Source organism: Giraffa tippelskirchi, chromosome 6 (assembly GCF_054371585.1).
Source record: "Giraffa tippelskirchi isolate mGirTip1 chromosome 6, T2T-mGirTip1v1.2.pri, whole genome shotgun sequence".
In the NCBI taxonomy this organism is placed as follows: Eukaryota; Metazoa; Chordata; class Mammalia; order Artiodactyla; family Giraffidae; genus Giraffa; species Giraffa tippelskirchi.
Window position 1 is genome coordinate 169,597,720 of NC_137280.1, and position 27,179 is coordinate 169,624,898.

General features: G+C 39.5%; 1 protein-coding gene across 2 annotated transcripts in view; it reads right to left on the reverse strand.

Moving 5' to 3' along the window:
* ST8SIA4 (ST8 alpha-N-acetyl-neuraminide alpha-2,8-sialyltransferase 4) overlaps positions 1 to 25,412 on the reverse strand; it is a 99,815-nt gene extending 74,403 nt beyond the window's left edge. Inside the window, exons 1-3 of one of the 2 annotated variants that reach the window (XM_081498867.1) lie at positions 24,977 to 25,412; positions 18,434 to 18,565; positions 7,916 to 8,173 (exon numbers count right to left, since the gene is read on the reverse strand). In XM_081498867.1, coding sequence (XP_081354993.1) covers positions 7,916 to 8,173; positions 18,434 to 18,565; positions 24,977 to 25,089 — 503 coding nt within the window. In that variant the 5' untranslated portion in view covers positions 25,090 to 25,412. Of the gene's footprint in view, positions 1 to 7,915; positions 8,174 to 18,433; positions 18,566 to 21,498; positions 21,537 to 24,976 lie in introns of those variants that run through there. The other variant, XM_081498868.1, reaches the window with a different exon arrangement.
* Between the last annotated feature and the right edge of the window lie 1,767 nt (positions 25,413 to 27,179).

Consider the following 27,179-nt stretch of genomic DNA (forward strand, 5'->3'; position numbering starts at 1 on the left):
TAGTGCGTTGCAATGCCCTCCTCCAGGGGATCTTCCCGACCCAGGGATCGAACCCAGGTCTCCCGCATTGCAGGCAGATTCTTTAGCAACTGAGCCACCAGTGAAGCCCAACTAACATCACAATCCACAAAAATTCCATATTTAATTCCACAACTAATTAGAATTAAATAGAGTTTCTGATTTCTACCTAGAATATGAATTTTATGGTTAAATCAATAGACATAACAATGGTAGTTTCTTGAAAACTATAAAATTTCATACATCAAAAATATGAATAACATACTGAATAATCAATGTTGCTATTTCTAAAATATAATGTGGGTATCTTAATCAATTAGAATTTTTAAAAAAATCTTTCTAATGCCTGTACCAGATTCACTACCAGAAATTAGTTGTTTGCAGTTAAAACCCTTGAGTTAATGACAAACATTCTCAGTGAGAGCGGAAGGAAAGAAAGGAAGGAAAAAAAAATAAGGCCATTTTTGTGAACACATGGAAAAGGCAGCATAATTTTTTCTCCCGGAAAAGATTCTATTTTGCTATAAAAGAGTTAGCATTTATAGAAGGTCAAAGAGAATGATTTAAAGTTTCCCATAAATTATCTCCCAGTGGAGAATGAAACACTGATTGAGTTATCAAAATGCATTGGGATCAGTCAATGTAAGTCAGTTCTTCCATCTTTTCATTTTTGTGAAACATCTCATCCCTTCTTTTAGGAAGCTAGATCATCATAAAATAAAACATTTTCATCTTATACTTTGGTTTCCTGAAGAAATATATCTCTTCACTACAATTATTTCTAATTGTATACACTCAGATTTTATAGACACTCTTGAGTAGCGTTCTTGTGTCTCCATATTATCTAATACGTTATTCAGTGTCAACTATAGACATGTTTGATAAAGTTGACAAATTTGGGGAAGGTCTGACTTCTTATTTATGTAAGACAAAGAGAATTTGCATTTCCAGCCAATGGTCATGGCTATTAGAAAATGCAGCAACAAATTTAACTTTCAACTATGACATTTAACTCAAGCAAGATATGCTTTAATATCATTCATTAGTTTAGATTTACAGTTTATACATTTCTTTATTATATTTCCCATCTGATACTTAGAAAATCACTTTGAAATGATAGGTCTATTATTATCATCATCACTGGATACTGGAAATAATAATGTTTAGAAATTAAGATATTTGTGCAATATTACATTTTCTGGCTTTATTTTTTCCATTTTATTTTTTATTAAATTATAGTTGATATACAATATTATATTAGTTTCATGTGTACAACATACTGAATCTAGTAATTGTCAGAAACCCAGCTTTTCTGATTTCCAACATCTAGTACTTTTCATTATACTACTCATATTTCTATATTTTCTTTTTAATTGTAAAGGTTTAAATGACCATAAATAACCTTATACATGACTCCTCTTACATATTAATTTTGAAATTCAGTATTGTATAAATTTAAGACAATAAAACATGAATACACATCAAAATTTTCTCAAACCCTACATTAATTCTTTCATTCAATAAACAGCACATACCTCAATGTATCAAATTTGGTGCTAGATCTTGAAGATACAGGCTACATAAATCAGACATACTGGGTAGTCCCACCTTCTCTAGAGCATGCTGTTTAGGCAGACTGGGAATTCTAGTACATGGCAAACCTTAATGCACAAAAGAAGCACCTAGGCACTGTGACCAAATGCACATTCTGACTCAGCAGGTCTTTTGCAAGTTTTGACATTCTGTGTTTCCAGCAAGCTTCCGAGTGGTGTCCATGCTGGTAGCTCAGAATCTCAATCTGAATGGCAAAGATTTACTTATATAAATATGTATATATTTAAAGGGATATTTTAAGTGATCTTTCCTTGCTGTTCCTGTGTTTTTAGGAAAAAAAAAAACATCAATGAAAAGGAAATTAAAAAGGAACTGGTCAAACATGGCAGGACTTGAGAATAATGATTAACAAAGGAAAAATGAGCAAAGTTGTCTATCCGAGAGGAAGACAGGGACAAGACAGAGTGGAGAAATGAAAGGTGGAAAGAGAGAAATCAATAAACAAAATTAACTGAAATCCCAAGCAGCCAGAACAACACAAAGTGTTTTGCAGCTCTTAGTTAACCATGTCTGAATCACTTACGGAGAAGGCAATGGCACCCCACTCCGGTACTCTGGCCTGGGAAACCCCAAGGACAGAGGAGCCTGGTAGGCTGCAGCCCATGGGGTCGCGAAAAGTCGGACACGACTGAGCGACTTCACTTTCACTTTTCCCTTTCATGCACTGGAGGAGGAAATGGCACCCCACTCCAGTGTTCTTGCCTGGAGAATCCTCGGGACGGGGGAGCCTGGTGGGCTGCCGTCTATGGGGTCGCACAGAGTCGGACACGACTGAAGCAACTTAGCAGCAGCAGCAGCAAAATCACTTAAGTCCTACTCATTGCTTCTAGCATCTCTGTTTAAGCACAGTGCGGAGAGAGAGGAGTGGCAGCTGATGGTCAAAAAAGTGTCAGCTGCAAACTATAACTGTTATTAACTCCTCCCTCAGTGCCCTCCGGGCTTCCTTCATGGCTCAGCTGGTAAAGAATCCGCCTGCAATGCGGGAGACCTGGGTTCAATCCCTGGGTTGGGAAAATCCCCTGGAAGGCTACCCACTCCAGTATCCTGGCCTGGAGAATTCCATGGACTGTATAGTCCATGGGGTCGCAAAGAGTCGGACACGACTGAGCGACTTTCACTTGACTTCACTTCAGTGTCCCCCATATGGCATCAAAGACAGTATATTGCGGGGCTCAGTTTATTTTAGATGAGGCTGGACACTGCCCTTCTGTGAAAAACCAGCAGTGGCGGGTGCTTGACGTTTCCTACCATCCGCACACACCCAGAAAATGGAAAGAACGCACTATCAGTTTCACACCACGATGGGGGAAGGGAAGAACCAGGGAAGATGGCCTTTCAGCACCTTTCAGCATCAGTATTAGGAAATACCTCACTTTTCTGGTTCTCATTAGAAAACCACTCTTGTTGGTGGGATGGGGAGAGAGGTGGGAGGGAGGTTCAGGAGCGAGGGGATATGGGTCTACCTATGGCTGATGCTTGCTGATTTATGACAGCAAACCACAAAATTCTGTAAAGCAATTATCCTTCAGTTAAAAGAATAAAGTGGCAGAAAATAAAAAAAGTAAACCACTCTTGTTAAGTCTATGAAATTCTTGAGTATAGACAATACAAATATTATAATGTACTTTTTTTTTTTTGTAAATACACATGGGACTAAAGTATCCAAAAAATGAGAAAGCATCCAAAAACTGCAGGACAATTGAAAAGCACTTTAAATATCATTTTGCAAAATCCAACTTTGACCACTAAAGAGATATATTCTTTAGTCTAAGATGTGAACTGTTGAAATAACTTTATACCTAACACAAAGCAAAGGGAAAAAAAAAGACCCAAGAAAGGATTTAAAGATACTTTTAAACAGATTGCATGAAGGGAGCTTTCTAACCCTGTTTTCTTTTATGTATACTGATACATAAATGATGCATGATGTCTTCCAAACTCTAAATGCTTGAAATTTTACAGCATACCTTTAGATGAGTATATAGGGTAAATTTAGCACTGACATTGTGCAGAGACAATTCTATCACTCTAGGTTCTTTGAGTAGGTAAATTGTAACACTCCAGGAATAGAGAAATAGTTCACACAGTAATATCAGTTTCTAAATTAGAAAACTAAAGTACAGAAAGGTATACAACTTCATCCAATATCACAGACAATGAATTCTGCTTGAACTTTTGGAGTCTGTGTTGGGCAATAGTCTTCCTTTGAAGCATTGATTCTCTCTCTCTCTTTCCAATCGTTAGCATGTCAGGCTATCCAGATATAAAATATAGAATTTAATATTAATAGGACAATGTTTCTAATGCTTACAAGGTGAGAGAAGGTTTATAACTGACACACTGATGCCAGATTAAATTGAATTTTTGCTTATCTGGAGCTGTATGACAAGATCTTTAACATCACAAGAACTTTATCATCCTTAATGAACTTTCCCTATCACACAGGATTTCAAGTCAAGAAAAGCAAGATATTTTCAATTTGAGGGAGTGACTGACCACCTTTATTCTGTCCTGGCCTCCTCCTTGCAACATGGTACTCACCGATTGAGGAATTACAGATTAGGTGTCTAGAGGGTAGCACATGTGGACATAACATTAATATTTGAATTGTGATTTTAGGTATTTTTATTAAGAAATTAAAATATTTCTCTTATGCCCATTTTTCTGTTTTTTAGGTACGTGTGAAACCTAGATTTTACAAATCAGTTCAATATTTAGTCAGTAATTAGAGAATCAGAGTAAGGTTTTGATTTTCTGACCCTCATTTTTTCCCCCTTCAGCGTCCTGATATTGATCGAACTCCCATTTTGTGTAATATCCCTGCAAAGCCAGCATTTAATTTAATTGATTAACTTCTAATACAAATAGCCCCTGAGGGAGTATCTCTTCTAAGAGAAGAAATGCATGACAATGTGTGTGTGTGTGTGTCAATTCTTACGTATATCTATCACCACACGTGCAGACACATAACATGAGCAGCTTTCAGCAGCTTATTGAAAAATATTGTGGGACATTAAAAATAACATTCTCCCAAAATACCGATACACTTCACAGGACAATTATGCCATGTGATAACGCATTCTGAACATCATTAAACAAAGAAGATAGCATTTCATCTCTCTAAAGCTGTCAGAAAAAATACAGATAAAGTTTGAAATCTAATGTTGAATGAATATTTCATCTAAAAAGAATGCTTTGCTTCATGTCAGAGGTCAAACTGAACATAATACCTGGGTGAATCTGATCCTTGAAGGGTCACTGAACTAACAAGTGTCCTCGGCAAGAGATCAGACATAAGTTATCTCTCCCATAACAAACTTACTATCTAACAAGAAAAAAAGAGAAATAAACAAGCTGGGAGCAATAGGCGATACATGCAAGCAACCAATTAAAACTATATACCTATGCAAATGCACGTACATACAATATAGCTCTGAGAGGTGGGAAATTTGAAATGCTTTTAAAAATTGTTACTAAAATTTGTGACATTAACCAGTTTGACCTGGATGGGGAACTATTAATGTTTCAAGGAATGGGGTTTTGATTGAGTTTTAAAGCAAAAATCTGTTCCGCTGTTCTAGAGTAGAACAGACACTTGTACACTAACAAAAGGTCAAGTACACCTAGGGAAGGAAAAGATGCACAAAGATGATGAGCCACACGCCAGGGGGAAGATTAGAGTTTTAGGAAGGGTGGAGGTCTGCTATAAAGATGTGTTGTTGAAGTCTCTTGTGTCCAAGAGACTCAAAGGAGTGGATTTCCAAACTAGATATTATTACCCAAACAACAGGTTTCGCTGCTGGGATTATCTGTTTCTAATGTTAAATGTCTTCTTGCCAAAATTTTTCTTGGAAAATCAGAAACCCATTCGTAGGCTACACTCTCCTAGCACATATTTTAATGTAGAACATTCCAGCTTCTAGTTTCAGAAACTAGTAAAAATAGGAGCAAAAGAAAAAAAAAGTAATTATGGCAATAATCTTATGCCTTCATTGAAATGCTTATCCTCAGTGTTTTACCCTTCTTAGTAAGACCATAACACAATTATAGATGCTAAAGATTGACCACTATGGTGTTCTTGTTAATAAGCTTTTAAAATAATCATAGCTGAGAAAAGTATAAAGAACTTCTGAAGTTCAGTTCCTAAAAACACTCTACATTCGCAAATGCTCAGACATCAGCGTGTGTTAAGTCACTCAGTCATGTCCAACTCTTTGCGACCCTAGGGACTGTAGCCCACCAGGCTTCTCTGTCCATGGGCCTCTCCAGGCAAGAAGAATGGAGTGGTTGTCATTTTTCCCCTAGGGGATCTTTCCAACCCAGGGATTGAACCCACGTCTCTTATGCCTCCTGCATTGGCAGGCGGGTTCTTTACCATTAGTGCCACCTGGGGAGCCCTCAAACATTAGTGAGTGACCTGCAGCAAACACATAAGTTCAAGAGATCTAATTCAACCTAGTGACTATAGTCACAATACCGTATTACCCACTTCAAAGTTGCTAAAATACAAGATCTTAATTATTCTCACCACAAAAAAGAAGAGATAATTATGTGCTCTGGTTGAGGTGTTAGCTGACATGACAATCTTAATTTCAGAGTTAGAGGTGAGGCTGAACCCAGTGCGCTATGTAGATCTCAATGCTGAAGTTCAAAGAGGTGTAGGAATAAGGGTCCCCCTTATTAATAAGGATACAGGATACATTCGAATCCTGTATCCCTCCAGTATTAATCATCTTTACAAATTACCTACTTTCTGACATTTCTGCTATACTCTAACATCTTTTCTTCCTCATTTGATCTGAGCTCTGATTTTAACCTCTTCAGAAATCTAGAAGCCTTACTTTTTCTTCCCAACCATACTTCATACAGACGTCAATGTCTGAAGCTCGTTACTTCCATTTCCACCATCATTCCCTTAGCAAACGTTTTTGTTTCCTCTTTGGACACCATTTTGTTTGTATACCTACATGTTCGCAGGGTTTTTCTCTCAGTTCAATCAATTTAAAAGCTCAGGGTTTTAAAGGGTCAGCTGATGTCAAATCAATCACTAACCCTGCATGTGACTGAGAAAAGTAAGATAGTTGGACAAAATGTTTCTAGTAATATTCATGGTTATGAATTGTATTCCCTGAGTGTTCTCTTATGATTTTTCATGGCTATTATTGTTTTATAAAAAAAAACCTGTGGCCTATTTATGACTAATACTTATTATATTTATTTTTAATACCATAGTTCAAAATTATTTTTTTTTCAAGATCTATACTAACATAAGCAGGATTCCTGCATAGCTTCAAGACTTCAAGCTACTTGTCAACATGGCAAATCAGCATATTTTCCTATCTATCTTTATATTGCAGTATTTCATATTTCAGTATACATGTTTCATTTATTTAGCAAATATTTCTGAAGAAATAAAATAAACCAACAAATCTATTTAAAAATAATAACTGAGAATTAAAAAGTGCTAGTTAATATCTATATCATCATTACAATCCTAAGTCTACTGTTGTCTTTCTTTCAGTTAATCAAAAGCTAACCAAACACATGATTCATCAAATATCTGTTGAACATCAATGAAAAACAAATAGCTATGTTTAATTCCATGAGAAAACTAAAAAATCAAAATATACTAACTTTAACAAATATCACATATGAATAGTGATGAAATCAATTTGGCACAAGGTATCAAATATAAATTTGCTACAGTATATTCCAGGAATATGCTAAATAATCATTATTAAAACAGTAAAATTAAGTTACATCTGTTATATCATTGCAGAGTAATGTTCATAATTTTGTGAATAAGTAAAATAATTCATTGAATATAAATGGATTATAAATGCAATTAAGTAAATTAATTCATTCACTAATAGAAATGAATAATTATAGTATAAACTATACACAGAAAAACTATTCAGTAATAGAAATAAACAATTATATAAATTAAATTATAATAAGTAATTACTTCTATTAGCAAATAGTTTTTCTGTGTATTATATGTAATAAAATTATCATTTGGCCAAAAAAATAAAAAAACAAGCTGGTGTGAATCTTATTGCTACAAAATCACCTTTTCTTTCAATGATATAATAATTTTAATTTGATATTTTAGGGTAAGTAAATTTGGATACTACACAGATAAAGATATTGTAGATGAATGTTAGGTTTAGCTTTCAGTAATTCTTAGTATTAATATTAGATTTAAATATTTCTGCCAGTGGTCTAGTCCTAAGTAAAAGGTCTTTGAAGAAATTACAAATTTTAGGAACAGAAGAAAACTCACCTGATGACAAAATTGTGACTGTCAATCTCTTTTCCACACTCACTATCTAGCAGAATGCCAGAGTTTCCAACAACTGCGCAGGTCTTAAATCTGCGATTTTTCATCGGCGAAACTTCAGGTAGCAGGCTGTGCAGATCCTGAGAAATATTTAGTGTCCGATGTCTGTCCAGCACATAGTGTATGACATCACCAGGCTTAAAACTGCTCTTGACCACGGAGACATCTCGTTCTGCATCTAGGAAACGAAGAATGTTCTTCCTATATTTGAGATACAAGCAAAGTTTCCCATTAACGACAACACATCCAAGGACAGGTGACACATTATTGACCGGGGGATTTTTGTAGAAATTAATGCCCATGGCAAGCAATTTGTTATGTAAGTGAAACTGAAACATCTCTGGTCAATAATGTTCAGATAACAAAAGATGTATTAAGGCGTTTCTGGTCAATAATGAGGTAATATCATTTATAAAGGAACATATTTGGTAATTAAACCTACCAATTAAGTTGATACTATAGGAAATAAAATGTATTTTAAAAAATCATTTGCCCATAGTTCCTCAATGATCCTGTAAGTAGATATACACTATACACACCTATTTGTGGAGTGAAAAAGGCCCCCTATCTATCAAACAGAAAAATTAGTTTATTAAATGAAATACTATTGCCATGACTTAACTTTCCTGAGCCTGACAGCATTCTGCCAACCTTTATTAATTATCCATAATCACCTATTTTGTTCAATATTGTCTAGTTAAGGTGCATAGAAGAAACCTGAAATTGTTTCTAATTATACTTTAGCTAACTCTATTAAAGGACTGAATGTTCCAATAAAATTATTGACATTTATCCAAATCACATGTATACTGTAGTTATTTGAAGCAATGTTAAAACTACAGCAATATATACTTATGAAAGTTTTCCTCCAAGCTCAAGAATCCTGGAAATAGGATGGCTATACTAGAAGAAAACATGGGCAGATAGAATCCTGGACCTCGCATGGCAGAGACAACTCACTGTTCCCGTGTTCTTTCTTCCCTTCTCTCTTTTCCTGATCGAACCTTCTAAGTTTTACTTGGGGACATGGATGCTCAGCTAGAACATTCTCAAGTTTCCAAACCCAAGTATAGTTGGATTGGGTCATCTGAGTTAGTTTTCTTAAACAGGATATGAGTGGATCAAGGATATTCCTATAGGAGAAAGAAAGAAACTTCCAACTTGTTTGACTGGCCCACTGTATTTTTTAAAAGTTTTAATCGGAGGATACTCGCTTTACAATGTTGTGGCAGCTTCCGCTATACAACAACGTGAATCAGCTGTAAGTAGACACATATCTCCTCCCTCTTGAACCTCCCTTGCACCCGCCCACCCATTCCACACCTCTAGGTCATCACAGCACCAAGCTGAGCTCCCTGTGGCCCACTGTATTTTAAAATCTCCTTTCCGTGGAAGCGTAGCCTCTCCCCACACTACTAAAGAGACTGGTTAACAGATGTGAGATGCTACATAAAAATATATGCATTTATGCTAAGTTAGATGATGGAAAATGAGAAAATAGATACAGCTGCCTGGAAAGCTGGTGACTCCTGGCATGATGCAGAATAGCACCTGCTAAAACTGTGGTCTGTAATAACCTGAGAGTCATATTCTACATATAATAGCTTGTTGCTCTTGGATAACTGCTCTGTGTTGGTTACCCCTTTCATCAAGGCACTAAAAGAGGTTAAGTCAGACATGAAACAGCCAAGTTGAAAGCTGAGATAGAAGGAAGTATCTCTGGTAATGCTTTATGATTTAAATGGTATGAGGGTTCAGTAATTGGGACCTCCCAAATGTCTCCAGTAACTCATGGACAGAGGAGCCTGGGAGGCCCCAGTTCATGAGGTCGCAAAAAGTCAGACACGATCGAGTGACTTTCACTATACATTAACAAAGAAATGTCTATGAACCTGGCTTGCAAAAGTCTAAGATTGTTTGATCCTCAAGTTACCAAACAGAGACCCACTAGAAGTAATCTGAGAAAGCAGTCTTCTGAGTTGGAAGTTGGATATTATTTACTGAAGTGCTCTTAACTGTAAGCTTGAATTTTCAGAAAGCACAAAACAATGTCATTATTATAATATTCATGATATGATAGATAGATTTTCCTCTAATGATATTACTGTTTAAGCTTCATCACTATTTGTAAATTTTATTATTGAGCAAAAAATATGATCTCTTCCTAACACTCCACCAACAGGGAAATTCCCTGAATCCTACTTATAAGCCAGAAGCATGACTAGCAAGGAGGGATGTAAAACATCTCATATCTTTTCTTATCACCACTCTAATGACAGAAAGTAAAGAGGAACTAAAGAGCCTCTTGACGAAGGTGAAAGAGGAGAGTGAAAAGGCTGGCTTAAAAGTGAACATTCAAGAAACTAAGATCATAGCATCTAGCCTCTTCACTTCATGGCAAATAGAAAGGGGAAAAGTGGAAGCAGTGACAGATTTTATTTTCTTGGGCTCCAAAATAACTGAGGATGGTGACTGCAGCCATGAAACTAAAAGACACTTTCTCCTTGGAAGGAAAGCTATGATAACTCTAGACAGCGGAAACTATGACTTTTCCAACAGTCGTGTACAGATGTTAGAGTTGGACTATAAAGAAGGCTGAGTGCGGAAGAATTGATGCTTTTGAAGTGTGATGCTGGCCAAGACTCCTGAGAGTCCCGAGTCAGCAAGGAGATCCAAGGTGTCAATCCTAAAGGAAATCAACCCTGAATATCCATTGGAAGGACTGTTGGTGAAGCTGAAGCTCCAATACTTTGGCCACCTGATGTGAAGAGCTGGCTCATTTGAAAATACCCTCATGCTCAGAAAGATTGAAGGCAGAAGAAGAGGGCAGCAGAGGATGAGATGGTTAGATGGCATCACTGACTCAATGGTTATGAATTTGAGCAAACTCTGAGAGCTAGCAGAGAACAGGGGAGCCTAGTATGCTACAGTTGCATGGGGTCACAAAGAATCGGACATGACAGCTACTGAACAACAATCTTTCCTTTTATTTCTTAATTGGAATATAATTGCTTTGCAAACTTTTTAGTGTCTGCTGTACAACACGAATCAGTTTTATGTATACATATATCCCCTCCCTCTTGAGCCTTCCTCCAACCTCTCCCATCTCACCTGCCTAGATCATCACAGAGCAACAGGCTGAGCTCCTTGTACAACAGAGCAGCTTCCCACCAGCGATCTCTTTTACACATGGTAGTCAAGGTGTAATTGACATTACAAATGTCAATGCTACCCTCTCAATTCATCCCGCTCTCTCCTTCCCCCACCATCTCCACAAGTATGTCCTCCACGTCTGCCTCTCTATTCCTGCCCTGCAATAGGTTCATCAGTACCATTTTTCTAGATTCCATATGCAGGTGTTCATATATGGCACTTGTTTTTCTCTTTCTGACTTACGTCAATCTGTGTGACAGACTCCAGGATCATCCATATCACTACAAATGGCCCTCACACTGGTCAGGATGGCTATCATCAAAAAACCATCAAAAACAAGAAATGCTGGAGAGGGTGTGGAGAAAAGGAAACCCTCTTGCAAACTGGTGAGAATGTAAATTGATACAGCCACTATGGAGGTTCCTTAAAAACCTAAAAGTAAAACTATAATATGACTCAGCAGTCCCACTACTGGGCCTATACCCTGAAAAAATCTGAATCCTTTGGTTTTATTTTGGTTTGCTTTAACTACATCCCACTTGAATGTGTGATCTAATTAGGAAACCAGATCACTGAATATTTTATTTGTCCAGATTTGATACACAAGGAATATGCCCATCAGCTCTGGAAAAAAAAGAACATTTTTTAAAAAATTTTTATCAAGTATTTGGATTAGCAGGTTCATAAGATGTAAAATTTGTACAGGAAAATGTATATAAATGCCCTACAAATGAAATTTTAAAATTAACAAACATTATAAGGCATCATAATAGTCATCTTAACAAAATACAGACTACATCAGAAGAGAATCGCTGGTGAAATCAGCAACCATGGAGCATATGAATTGCAGAAAATTGAGAAGCTTTTCATTATGTTAAGCACATGTGATTCTTCATAAAAGTTAACTAGCGCCAAGAGTAGCAATCAACTTTTGTACATATTAACTCCCACTTACTTGTCTGGTGAAAAAATTAAGTAATGCCTGATACCTGTATTTTAACAATTTTTTTGTTCATTTCCTGTGAAAATGACAAGCTTGACTTTAAAGACTGCACGGATGTGGTCGAATTGACAAACTAGATGATGTTTATCATTTTCCTGTGAACATAATTTAAAGGAGGTGCTGTAGGTATTTGAAGATGTAACTCGGGAGTTGTGGTATGTTTGCAAGCCTAAGGTGAATAGATTACAGGTCCAGCTTTGCAAGAGGACTCTTCAGCTTGGAACTCCAAAAGGGAAAATCCCCTTACTCATAACGTTAACATTTAAATGCTTGTCAACCGATGGCAAGAGGGACTTTCCAATCACAGTATTTTTGCTGTGTTATAAAAAGTTAGCAGCAAAAAATATTTTCCAACACAGGTCTCTAAATCTCTTAGTTTCTATAAGAGAACACTTCAATTCATTCATTCTTAGGGAAAACTGATATTTAAAAAGTGGACTCTAAGAGTTCAGGAAAAAATAATGCTTAATGTGATAAATAAGTATTAAGTACAGACGGTATTATTGTATGTATTATTCCAATGCTGTCTTACAGGCTCAGCAGTGTTTTTTATTTTAAATAGAAGCAGTAAAAGTAGTAAAAGTACTTTACAAAACAGAATACAAACCACCAATTCACACAGACTAATTGAAATATAAAAATGTAAGCTTCTTAGATAAAACTTGGAACAATTGTTGCCATAGAATTTCCTTTTTTAAACTGAAATGGGGAGGTGGACCTTGAATGTCTCTAGCTTATTCTCTTTTCTACACTGAACCAAACTTTTCATTCCTATGGGCTTAGACCTATGCTTGGAAAATTATCTGAGCTAAAATTCCTGGTGTAGGGTGCAGTAAAGACTGAAAATAATTACTCTGAGTGAGAATATTGATGAAAATGCTTGATATTTGTTTGGAAACAGTAAAGTTCGGGGTTTTTTTACCTCCCCAGTAGGCTGTAAGTATTTTTTAGATTATAGATTTAATGTACCATGGATTTGCTAAGTTTAATTGTTGTTCAGACTATAAATCTACTGAAGAAAAAACCAGAAAAAAGAAAGCGAGTGGGTGCTTAGTCATGTCCAACTCTTCGCAACCCCAAGGACTGTAGCCCATGAGCCTCCTCTGTCCATGGGATTTTCCTGCAAGAAATACTGGAGCTGGTTGCCATTTCCTCTTCCAGGGGATATTCCCAACCCAGGGATCGCACACACATCTCCTGCATTTCAGGCAGATTGTTTACTGCTGAGCCACTGGGGAAGCCCCAGAAAGAAGAAAACTAGTGCTTAAATATAATTAACTGAACGTCAATGGAAGCCTGAAAAACTCGTGTACTTACGTTGAACTGAAACAACATGTTAAGTATTATCAAGGGGAATATACATGCTTTGATCAAAAGATAAAATTGACATGAATGAAAACAGCTGGTTAAAAACAATTACTTCAGAAAGAGATAGTAAACTCCAATTTCTGGACTTGGAAGCATGAATCAACAAAAGCTAATATTGAATATGCAGGCTGTACCAGCGTAAGCTTTCCTAATATGTGACCAAGTTATTTAAGGCAGAGAATTGTGTTGTCTGTGTGTGACTTCAAAGAACAACACAACAGAAGGATTTCATCTGAGCCACCAGGGAAGCCCGAAGGATTCCTTACCGGTCTTTAACTGTTATTTTGTAAGCCTAATGTAACTTCTGAAACCCTACTCCAAAGGCAAACACCTGAATTCAGCAACTGTCTTAATGATAAACTGACAGAATCAGAAAATATTTTTCACTTTTGGTAAGGCTAAAAAGTTAGTCATAAAGATAATATTTTGTTAGGCAATGTTGGCTTAAACTGAAAGACTGATTTAGACTGTGAAACTGACAGGAATAGATTCAATACAGAAACTTTTCAACTGAATTTTCAACTACAACTTCCCTTTCAACGTCACCCACCACCACTTGAAATAGCAGCTGCAGAGTCCTGGAGAATTAATTTACTAAACATTGTTTTCACCTGTGAAATGTTAAATATAGCTAACCTATCACCAGCTGCCACTCTTTCTTCTCTGTAGGTTTCCTGTCAACAGCAAGCACATGTGCTACGGCAGCTAAAATTTAATCTAAATGACATTGTTGACTTCATCAGTAAGTATTGTGAAGCAAATCTTACAGCTGGAATGCATCACACCTTGAGAAACGAATTAGTTAGTGATACACATATATTAGGAATCAGTTTTTGCAAACTTTTGACTCTAGACAAAAATCACTGAATCAATTCAATTGTTCTCACTGAAAAAAAAAAAAGTTTAAGAAATGCCAAGTGTTTCATTATACCTACAAAAAGCAGAGAGAACACAAACTTTGTCTCAAAAATTAACTCTGCAAAGCAACGCACCTTAAAGCTCTGAAACAAACAAACAAAAAACATAACCTATAGCTTGTTGGGGCTTCTGAGCTTAGGGTTCTAGCTGTTCTAGGAAAGAGATTCTAGTTAGTGTTAAAAAAAAAAATTCTGAACACAACCAAATGAAAAAGCAAAACTGTCTCAAAAAACCTTGAAGAAAAGCCCTTTTTAGTTTAATTTACACTTCAGGTAGTCATTTGATATTTGGTTCAGCATTTGGTAATACTGGATGAATACTGTTATATTTTATTATTTTAGAGCAAAAAACTCCACCTTGTGAACTTGACATAGTTCATGCGTTTTAATAGTATGCACTTTTAGTATTAAACTTGAGCCTTCCAAAAAATTTATCTCATAATAAGAGGCTCTGGTTCCACAGTCAGAGAGGCCTGGCTTTGGAGAGTGACCGGGGGACTAACAGGCTGTGTGACCCCAAATGGTCACTTACTGAACAAGTAGAACGGTACGTGGACCTTCTTCTAAAGTGAATCAATGCATGCAACAGCAAATTACTTTTGACAGCCGAAGCACATACAAATTTGCCGCTATGGTTAGTCAACCTACAAACTTTATCCATTGAAGAACTTTGATATGTAATGACACTAAAAGTTGAAGACATATTTGCTGACTAATCATGATGTGCTTATTCTGGTCCTGATGAGCAGTAGCTGAGCTCATACATTTCCGTACATTTATATCTGGGATTGTAATTCTTTAGATTTCTATTCACATATGAAACATGAGGGAACAAAGAGAAACAACCCAAAGATGAAAAAAAAATGTCGTCACAAATGTTGGACATGACTAGATAATTCCTCAGTACAGTGTTCACAGATACACTCACAACATCTGATGCATCTTAAACGTGTCATTTCTTAGCTTACAATATACAGAACGAGCTACTAACAATAAAATCAAGCCTTTAACCAAGCTAATTAGTTTAATTGTGAAGTTAGCTGTGGGATGCATAAACTTCCCTAAATCTCGATGAGTTTTCAAAGTACAATGAACTCATATATGAAACCATCTCTCTCAGATAACTCCCCAGAGGTACAGTTGTTTGGTGAATATATATGAATCCTTTCTTGATGTGCATTTGAAAGCAGCAGAGTGTATATAGGGCTGGAAGAATTAGTAATAAGAAAGAAAATCATGTCTACAAAAGTAGGGGAAAACAATTTATCTTCAGTGACTGTTTCACATTTTAATGCAAACAGATAAATAATTTATTAGGAATGTCACAAGAGCATTATAAGTTTAATGAGATTTCAAAAATGACAAAGATTTGTAAGCACTGTTCAATCATGTAAGATCAAAATTGATTAGTTGTAATGTCTTAATCAAAAACTCCAAAGGAGAATTTTGAAAACACTTGTAAAATATGCCCACACCCACTCACAGACACAAATTTAATGTGGTCCTTCATAAATGCTATAGATGTGGGGAAAAACAAAGGAAAATAACCAAAATACTTTAAGATTAGTTTTAGGTTGGACTTAGAAAGTTAAGCCACTAACTAGCTATTTTATATTCTATATTTTTTATAGTAGGTATCAAATTGATACTTACTAGTCACTACTATGATAGGAAATTCTACAATTTTTATAAACCGTATATTGAGCAGTAATGCTTTTATAAATTATTATTTCCTTGAAAGGAAGTGACAACTTTGTATGTCTTATTCAATATTTGCTCACTGTTTAATTGCTTACTTCTTGACCTGTTAAGGAGAACCACATGAAAAGAGCATTAACATTTCATTCACATTATGAGCTATTATAATTGAAAATAAACCACTCTCAAAGATATGAATGCAACTCTTATTAATTTGTAAAGTTGTATAAATAAATTGCTTGGGTCAACTTATGTTAAATACTTTTAACTTGAATATCTTAAAAGCAGCAATAGATGGAGCCTCATGCCCCTATGTAGTATTCATTTTCACAGATACTAAGAAAGCATGGCCAGATTTATTGATTAAACTATTGTTAATTATGTATTTAATTTATTTATTACACTTTACCTGATATATTCTTCAGCATGGCTAGATATATTCATTACATTAATTATTAGATATAATAATTATATTATTTCAATTTCTGATTTTAGTTTATTTTCTTCCATTACTTTCCTTTACCTGATCTACAGAACCTTACATAATTGACACCTTTCTCGCCAAATCATTCAAACTTAAAAGTTTTCTTTCTAGCCATTCTTGTAGATCATATATTTTCTTCTTAATCACCCACATCTCTCTCTCTCTGATCTACTTCTAAGAAATATTAAATCCTTACTCCATTCTAAACTCAAACACACTGTACTCATGGCCCCTGTAGCTTTTCCTTCATAATTATCTCATCTCTTACAGGGTTTCTAAATTTAAATGTGGGCATAGGAGTATGAGACAGTAAGGAAGACACTAGGCAGGTATCATGAGAAAACAGAGCCAAGGTATAAACCTGTCCAGCTGGAGATACCATGGTTAGTGTTGGTTTCAGCCAAGGAGGTCTTAGGAGGAATACAGGTCCAGAGTTGTCACACTTTTCAATCTCTCAAGAGAATATGGAAATCTGTGCTTTTATAGGGAATCTGCTAATTTATTAGAACTGTTTGAAGTTTCTTTTTACCCACTGGAAATAAACACTGAATGCTGCACATATTCTACCCAGAAGACATCGATTTATAAACCGTCAGAGTTGTCCTACATCAGTCAGATGCTACTCATCTCCTTGTTCTTGTACTCTGCCTTCAAATATACAAAGTTCACCCTCAAATAAAAACAACCAAACATATACCACTTGACATTGCCATGGTTTGATTCCTGTTTCCACTCCAGTCACACCGAAAGTTTTAAAACAAAGAGGGCTACCAATTCCTGAATTTCCATGGCACCCTTCTCTTTTTAATTTCCAGCCACTCTTTCAATTATATTTTAACATGTGGTGAGTGTCTTTGATGCAATGCATGCTAAGAATTTCTATGCATACACTGACGATGAGGGTATAGACTCTTCCTTCAAGTGGCTTAGTCTACATTATATATAGATGGGAGGCAAGAAGGGAGATAGAAACCCAAAGAGATCAGCCAGCTTACCCTCCTAACCACTAAACCATGCTTACAAAATCTGTATGTTAATATCCAATCATTGAGTAATTAGCATTTTACCAATGCTAGAAAAATGCAGTGTCTTATTATGTAAGGGATGGTTGTTCTCTTGAACTTTTAAAGAGTTCCGATTTACTTAAATGTTCTGATTTAAACAGGCCAACCAACACAGCAATGTAACTATAGTGAAAATGATTTGTTTCCTCTATAATTAGGAAGGCCCTAACTTTCTTGTTATAGAATTATAACTGAAGAAAACAAGATATAATGAATATAGATAGGCGCTGTATTTGATTTCAAGAGCTTATCTAAGTGAAAATGCCAGAATCTTACAAAGAATAAACCTCTATTCTACAAATCTATTTGTTAATTTTTACCTGTTTAGGATATAATTATTGAATAAGTACTCATAGAATAAGTAAAATTTATTTATATCTGTTGGCAAAAATAGCAGTTGAATAGGCTCTACTTGTATCCAGTACGAAAAAACACAAGATTATTGAAGACTTTAGAGAAGTTAAAGATAATTCTCAAAATATCTGTCCATCCAGATAAAAGCATGTCAAATATTAAGGTTCTGCTGAATGTCTTATTTCATTAGTATAAAGACAGTATGTTAAAAACTCACATATTCATTCTTATATTTCTGACTGTATAGTAATTTCAGTTTTATGATTTCACATCTTTCAGTGAGCAACATTAAGCACTGGCTCACTCGTACTGAAGTATTCAGACTTAAACTATAAATCAGGCATTCACTGTAAGTTTGCCAAGTCCAATGTATTCTTGAACATGATGTGCAATTTATTATGCCTTATTAAAGAAACTCACCTTATTTCTAGGACCAAAGAGGAATTGATTTTCCAACCTTCTACAGAATGCTGGAAGATTGAAGAACCACCCTTTCGAATGATTTTATCCGAACTATTGACAAGGGATCGACTCAAACACAGCTCACCATCTCTGGAACAGAACACAATAAAAGCTTTGTAAAAATAAGAAACGTTTTGTATAATATCATAATACCTGATTTAGATTACTGGTGACAACTTACAGATACAGCATTTTCTATATGTTAGAAGAAGAAGTATAAGCATGATGAAAGGTATTATCAAGGTTAGGTGAATATGACTTTATCAGGCAATCATTTACACTTATTATTTCACTTACTATTTTTAAATAAAACTGTTTTCATATAAAGAAAAGACCTTTGTGGTACTTAGAGGAAAAAATTCCCATCAAAGTTCTGCTCCCCTTTAATCCCTCCCTCCCTGCTGTGTGTAACAATAGGGACAGGATGTTTGGCCAGTTCTCCTGCATCTGTGTAACTGTGACTCCTAAGATAGTAATTTTATTTTCACAGAAGACATGGGACATGACGGAAAGAGCTTTTGTTTTGGAGTAAGAAGCCGCTAGCTATCAGTGATCTGGGCATGTTTGTGACTCTGTCACTCGCTAGCGCCTAAGTCCTTTGACCCTATTCTTTTTCCAGGCCACTGTGGCTTTCAGTTCAGTTCAGTTCAGTTCAGTTCAGTCACTCAGTCGTGTCTGACTCTTGGCGACCCCAAGGACCGCAGCACGCCAGCCCTCCTGTCCATCACCAACTCCCGGAGTTTACTCAAACTCATGTCCATCCAGTCGGTGATGCCATCCAACCATCTCTTCCTCTGTGATGAGGTGGCTTTAACCTTACCTTGAAAACTGCAAAAATATTAACTAATATGCTTTGACTTTGTGAGGATTAAATGGGACTCTGCATGTGAAAGTAATTTATAAAACAACTGAAGTGTTAATTCTGAAATTACATTGGTCTCAAAAAATGTCAACAGTGAGGTGCTTTCCTGATAGTTGTTTGGGGTGGGGAGATAAGAGATTGCAGTTGGGGGAATACTCAATTAGTAGCTATTATTACTGGTATTTTCGGTTATATCAAAAAAACAACTGTGCTATCCCCACCAATCAACAGCATGGGGCAAGTATATCATGAGGCATGCTAACAGCAGGGGTACTAACTGTAAGTGGCAGATACCCTATGATGGCATTTAGGCCCTTAGGGCCTTTATAGTTGAACCTGTTCATTGTTCAGTAGACTATTTCTTGGCATTTTATTGATGTAAACCCAGACTCACAGAATAAAAAAAAGCCACCTGTCTATGGCCTAGCCCTTTCAAATCTGTATTTCTTTACAGGTCACCTCTTGTTTATTTTTAGAATCTCAAGAACATAGTTAAAAAGCAGCATGGCTATTTGCTCAGTCACAAAGTCTAAATCTGTGTTTATTATGTAGGCAATCCTCCCCTACTATCAATGGAAACACTGCCTGTGCAACAGCTGCTAGATGAATTCTGTAATTGGAGGCTTATAGTTTGGTATTTTGGTTTGCATTCTTTTTGAAACATGTAGTTCCAATTTGAAGCAACTCAAACATCAAATTCAACTACTCCCTGTGAAATTTAGAACTCTATAAAAATTAATATTTTAAACTGTTCTACTGATGAAAACGATACACTCGCATGCCTAAGCATGGCTAATAATAGTCATTTTATAGAGATCATTTAGGATGTAAGGAAACAGGGTGCAATTACTACTCAGTGGCCCAGAGTCAATTTTTATATTACATGTCTAACCATGATAACTACATATGAATGAAAACGTGGATGTACAGGGTTAACCATTATACTTTTGGAGATGTGCTTCCAAGGTTATGGACACAAACTCACCATTTCTAGGGGTCAGTATCTTCCCAATCTTCATCTTGTTAATAATTGGCCTGTCAATTCATCTTTTTCTAAACACAGATTGCAGCAATTAAAATAATTATTTTTGCCACCAATAAACTTTTATAGAAGTAAGCTGGCATTTTAAATACCTGTGGAAGATTGCTTTACTGACAGGTAGATAAAGATACATTTTTATAAAGCAGAAGGATTGCTACGATATCATATGGAGCCTTTTCAGAACTGCAAAGATTTAAAGAAGTGCTTTAAAAGTTTAAATCAGTTTTATTAACACACTAATGAAATGCTGCCACATTACTCTGCTCTTTGAATTGTTTTGTTTTCACTATACTGGTGATCAGCCAAACTTCAGACTTTCATTAGTGGAAAGTATTTTGAATGAAAGTATCTACAACTAGTCACACTTCTCCTTGAAATTAGTGGAACTCATGTGTGAGAAGGCCAGGCTTCCAGCAATCTGAGGCTCAGGAGCAAACATCTTTGTATCAAGTTAAATGAGTCCCAGGGGGTTTTTCACTTGTGACCTTGGTAGTACATGGTCTTGAACAAGCCTTTTCCTTCCTGTGAATGCAAGGCATGAAGGATGTTGCCACCCCCTTCTAGCTTCTCATCCCAGATCCAAACAGCTGCACTGAAAACATTTCTTGCATGGGCTATATACAGGAAGATTCAACATGTACTTCTAAAGGGATAATTACACACCATATAAAAGAAATAAAGCAACATATAAAGTATTCCTGCTTATACGCAGCTAAAAAACCCACTTAGATGGTCATCTATGTAATACCAGGGACATAAGGTAGTCAGTAGTTATGTAACTAGACTTTACAAATATTTTTCTCTTTGACATATGAGTTGCCAGGCATCACTATCATTTATTCTATTAATTCTGCAGTACCTAACATGCAGGATTAACTCAGTTTCATGAAATTAGGTACCCAAAAGCCCTGTATCCCACCTCACTGTAAACTCTTCTTGACTTGGCTTTGGAATGTGTTCTCTTAGGTTAAACTTCCTATTTAAAATGAAAATGTAAGTTATTTACGCAAAAAGAACTTGCATCAAACTAAGCCTCAACAGAAATAGCAGGCAATTTTGTGTTTTCATTACCAAGTGTAAAACAACTAAAAAACAAGGAGATGTGCTACCTTTACTCACAGCATATGGCTTTTAGTAGAATTCCAGATATAACATACGAAGTAACATGCAGATTCTGGTTTCCTAAGTTACCAGAGTGTGTTCTACCCTAGAACAAACTGGAATGAACACTTCTGACAATGACAAAATACTCTTAGTATGAATGCTTATCTTCACTGTCAATTCTATCACAAGTTTCAGAACTAATGCTGGAGATAATCTAGTGAGACAACCTGAAGTGCACAGTCAAGTGAAAAAGGAGCTCTCTAGATAATAAGAAAAGTAAGTTAAGTATGTGGCAAGTTTTAAGGAGTAACAAAGCAAATGTCTATTTGGTATTAAGTTTGTTACTTTCCCAAATGCATTATTTCATTAAATGAGTACACCCACATAATTTCATCTGTAGGACCTTTAAGTTAGCATATTTCTAATTATATCCAAAGAACAGAGTCAGTAAAAGAATATGCCAGCTGAGAGGCAAATGCCATTTTCCCTCATTAAGTAAAAATATCAGTTAAGAACAGACCCCTTTATACCCCTAAACGCCCTTTCAGTTAAACTTTATTAACTAGCCAACACATCAGGCAATTAATAGGCTAGCTTTGAAAGAAACAATTCTGAACATCCAATAATTACTCGACCTATTCTTCAATCATTACTTATGACAAACATGCTGCTGGAATTCCTCTGGAGATGTGTGAATGTGGATGCTTGGTGTGGGATATTCGAGCGGCTGTTGCCTGCTTTTCCTTCTGTGTGGAATGACTGCTCCATCCTGGATATAAGAAGAACCAGGTCACAGCGACTCTAGGTGGGACGTCCAGGGTTAAAAGGCGGGGAGGTGTAATAAAGAAAGAAACTACCTGTCTGTTGCCAAATGGAAGCAGGGACGCTAAATTCGAATCCAGAAGGATGTTCTAAGATCCAAGGGCTGTGGAATTGCCCTTCACCGAATCTGTGACCCACTCATAAGGTACGCAGCGGCGCGCCCGAAGGTCAGAGACTCCTGTTTACCTCTCGGGCAATGAACTGGCTTGGGTTCCGGCGGCCAAACCGCCACGCTGGGTTACTCATCTCCAAAGAGACCAGCCCTCCCTCCACGTGGCTTGGGCAGAAAGAGAGTCAATGAGAAGAACCGTTGTTAGGGATGAGTCAACCCCTCCACCAGAAATCACCAACTGCTATCCCCAGCTTTTCAGGGGCACGTTTCAGCCGAGGGGAAAGCGCTGGGGCGACGGTGGGGTGGGGAGGACCAGCTGTCGTCCCGGTGCGTCCCCCCCGGGACCCCGGGCAGCGCCAACTCCCAGGTCTCAGCGACCCGCGCGGCGCGCGCCGCCCCGCGTGGCAGTGATTGCGGGTTTTAATTAGGGAGGAGGCGCGCGGGGGCCGACTGGAGCAGTAAAAGTTATTATTTTATTTGTAAAGGGGGCCTGATTCCTGCAATAGAGGCTGCTTCCTCCACCCGGGCAGGCAGCTCTCTAGTGGCGGGGGAGGGGGACTAGGAGAGCCCCCGCTCCGCGCACCCCTCTTCCTGTTGGACGCGCCCGCCCCGCGAATCCTCGGAGGGGCGGGCTCGACCCGGAGAAGGTGCGAGAGAAGCCCCGCGGGGCTGGCCGACACTCTGGCCCCGGCCGGCGCCTGCTCGCCCCCCACCTTCACCCTTCTCCCCATCCTCCTCCTCCCGGGCGCCCTGGGCTGCGCCCACCGGTCAGCAGAGGCCATAGGAGGCATGTCGCCCAGGAAAGGGGGAGCATTCCAGGACTCGGGGTGCGCTCCGCCTTTCCGCCGGCGGGTTAGGGAGGCCTGGGGAGGGGGCCCCCGAGGGAGCCCCCCACCCGTCCCTCCCGCTCTCCACCCCTAGGGTGGCCCACCGCCAAGGCCCCGACCCTCGGAGTCCTGGCCGAGGATTCGGCCGCTTTGTCTGGGCTCAAGGCGCGTCTGCCGAGCCCACCAAGCCGGGAAGATCACCGAGAGCCTCGACTCCCACCCCCACGCCCAGTCTCAGCCTCTCCCCCACGGGCGCCGGTTCACCACCTTCAGAAAGACCCCTTTGTCCATCTGCAAAGCCTCAGGTCTACCCGGGGATGCCCACCCATCCACTCCCGCCCCCACCCCCCAGTCGTCCTTCTCTGACAATCGAGCCAGGCTGAAGGTTCAAGCCACCCCCTCCCAGTGTGAAGGACCTCACACAGTTCGGGGACCCCCCCCTCCCCGAATAGCCCATTTGGAGATTTACTGAGGCATAACAACCATCCCGCACATTCCCCTTTGGCTTTTTCATTCTCTTCCAGTCCCCTTCGACTGTACTTCTGTGTTAATTTTCTATCAAAGAACAACGTCTTCTGTACAGATAAGCCGGCGTTTTGCTCACTGAAATTCTCATTACTTAGGGAGGAGCAGGAATATTAAGAAATGGAGTGCGTTAAGTTTAGTGTGTGTGTGTGTGTGTGTGTGCGCGCCCGCGCGCACACACACACACGTTTTAGCAGTCCTGTGCCCCCGCCTCCCCGCCCCAACGGCAAGGGTTCTATCTTCGTCCTCATCTTTAGGGAAAAGAAAAACCAGGCTGGCATTTCTGCCAGCGCGGAGTTTCCGACAGCGACAGCAGACACCTCCGGATGAGGCAGGATTTCCGAAACAGGACTTTGAGCAGAGTTGACAACCAGGGGTCACATCCTCAGAAAAAAAAAAAAAAGAACGCTTCCAACCTATGTAAGCAACACAAAGTTGCAACCACCTCCTGGGTAAACTTCAAAGTCACAGAGGCCGGGGGGAGGGAGGAAGGAAGTGTGATATTTAGAGAACTGACTAGGGTGGAGGAAGATTCTGAACTCATCTAGACAAACTAAAGAAAAAGCAGAAATCTAGTCTGTGTGAAGTAGAACCCAGTTTCCAAAACTGTAACCATGACACCCATGCATTTGACCCACGGACAGCAAAGAAGGAAGTATCACTGGTTGACCTGGAGTTTCTAATTCAAATGATGATACACAGATCTACTAGACGCCAAAAAAAAAAAACACACACACACACACACAACAATTGTAAAGGAAAAAGAGGAGACGCATTTCCTACTTTCTGGGCTTTAACTTCAGCCTTTCAGGAAGCCAGCTTCTGGTGGTACCTCCCTTTAGAGAAGCACAGAGAAAGAAGGAAGGGCAATAAAGACATCTAGACCGATTTCTGCCCTGGGACTAAAAGGGCAAGGGTGCCCGTTCTTTGTTGACACTCTGCGGGGACTTCTCCTTTGGCTTGTGAGCCCTGGCACCAAGGCAACTGTCACTATCACCGCGCAGGGCAAGTTGAACTCCTACTGAGAACCCGCCGTGGAGAAATCACACACCTCAACAACATCCTTTGTTATTTACTTCACCAGACTGAGCGCTCACAGGCGGATCCCACCGCCAACACGACCCCAACCCTCACCCGATCGCTTCTATTCACATCTCATTCATGGCTGGACTTTTTGTCAGATCCTAAAATGAAGCTTTGCATTTACCCGATGAGTTGCGTCTCCTGGTGCTCTTCGGTCCGTGCCATCTCTTTTGTCTTATAAAAGATCAGGAGCAGACTGATCGTGCAGATCGTCCACCTCTTCCTGATGGAGCGCATCTTGGGTGCCCGGGAAACTCCTGGTGGCCCCAGCTCCCTCACCTCCTCTTCATAGAAAGATTCCGTTCGGGGGAGAGGTAGTCGCGGGGCTGGGGGGGACGATCTGTAAAAGCCGAGGAGACCGTGGAGCCGGGATCTCTCCAGCAGGTCTCGAGGGTCCTCTGCGGCCGAGCTCCGGCTGGTCCCCGTGCGCTGTGCAGGGCGCTCTCTCGAGCGGTTCCCTCCAGCTCTGCCCGGGTCGGTGCAGCGCCTCCTCCCTGGGGCTTCGGTTCCTTTGCAGGAGAGACACCTTGTGCATTGGAGGTGGCGGCCGCTTCTGCAGCGGGGTTCGGGGGCGTCACTGGCCCTTCCCTTTTTGCTAGCATGGAAATGATGAGCAAAGCCAGCCAATCACGGCGCCGAGGGGGCGGAGGCTGCTGTTGCCTTCGGTCGCCGGCTGCTGCTTGCAGAGTAACGTCGCCGGCATTGCCTGCGCGGTGCGTAGAGAGGAAGCTCGCGAGCTCAGTTGTGTACATACACAATCGCGCTCGCACGCACACACACACACACACACACACACACACGCACCAGTACTCGCACACCGTGGGAAGAGAGCGGCGCCCGAGGAAGAAGTCAGCTCGTCCTCTAGGGACAGCAAAGCTTGAGCTCGATCTGGGGACCAGGACGCACCTAGATAGTCTTGTCCGCTTCCGCGTGGAGAGGACCCGGCGGCTGGGGACACAGATCGGAGACGCGATCTGAGAGCTGGGGGTGGCTAGCAAGAGGGCTAGCCGCTTCCAGGAGTCTTGGCTAAATATACACCCTCGCGCGCGCACACAAGCCAAACGCACGCCCTCCCGAGGGGAGTGAATGGGGGGAGGGAGACGGAGAGGGGTGGAGGACGTTTGATATGCCGGGCTCCGCTCCATCCCGAACGGATAAACACACCGCGGGCGAGCGGATCTCCCACTCCGGGTGAGTGGTGGATGACCAGCCCAGCTCAGAATCTGGCAAGGGACCAGTGATGGCAGAGGTGTCGTCGGGGACTTGGATATTTAGGAGGGTCGATCGCTGCCATTTGAAAACTCCTCACGCAGAAGTCAAGGAAACTCCAATACCACTTTAACTTTCCTGCGGAGAGATCAGAGTCTGAGAAAAGCAGAATCTCTATTTAAAACGCAAGTAGACTTACACACACACACACACACACACGCACGGATACACACAGGCACATACCCAGAAGAAAGAAGCGAGGAGAGAAGAAATGAAGGAAGGATGGGAGGAAGAAGGGAAGGGAGAAAAGGAAGAACAGCAAGCTTTTGTCTCAAAGTCTTAGTAATTTGTATTTAGCCTGACTTTCACCCTCTTTCCCTCTACTGTTTGTTTGTTTGACTTCTACGGTACTGTTTGGCGGGAGCACTTTTTCCTTTCTAGATTCTAGTCTTCAGTTAGAGTCCCTCTCCAAGTTTTGGGTCCCCAGTCTCATCCAGAGAGGAGCTTGCAACTAGTTTGCCTTGGTTTGGTTTTTGTGTGGTGTAGGTATGGTGGAGGTGCGTGGGGAGCCAGTCCTAAAGTGAGACAGTGCCTGGAAGCCAGAATTTCCCCCCATCTATCTGAGCAGGACCCAGACTCTCTGCTTCTAGCCCTTCCCCCAGAGCCTCTCTCAATTCAATTTCTTGTTGCTTCAGGTTGAGCAGTGGCTCCAGCTGTCATCCACTCTTGGTCCCTAGGGCTTCCACCTCCCTGAACCTAGAAATGGTGAGGTTCACTGCCAAACTTCTGCTGGAGGGGAGCAATAGTGGCAAAGTTTCTAGTCCCTTGACAGTGTAAAATAACAAGGATAACAGCCAACACCTTTGCTTAAAAACTCGGGATCCCTGGTGATGTTTGCCATTCTTTGCCTAAGATGTAGAAAGTTAAGAACCACTCAGGTCTCCAGCCTCCTATTCACAGCCGAGTGAAAGGAAGTTGGATCTAAAAAGCTCAAAGGAGCAAGTAATTATGAATCTTTATTGACACTACAAGTGGCCCACCGGGAGCCTTTCGAGTTTATTGATGTCTCGGGAAATCCTGCTTGCATTAATGCAGCTTGATCACAGTGCCTTTGCAAC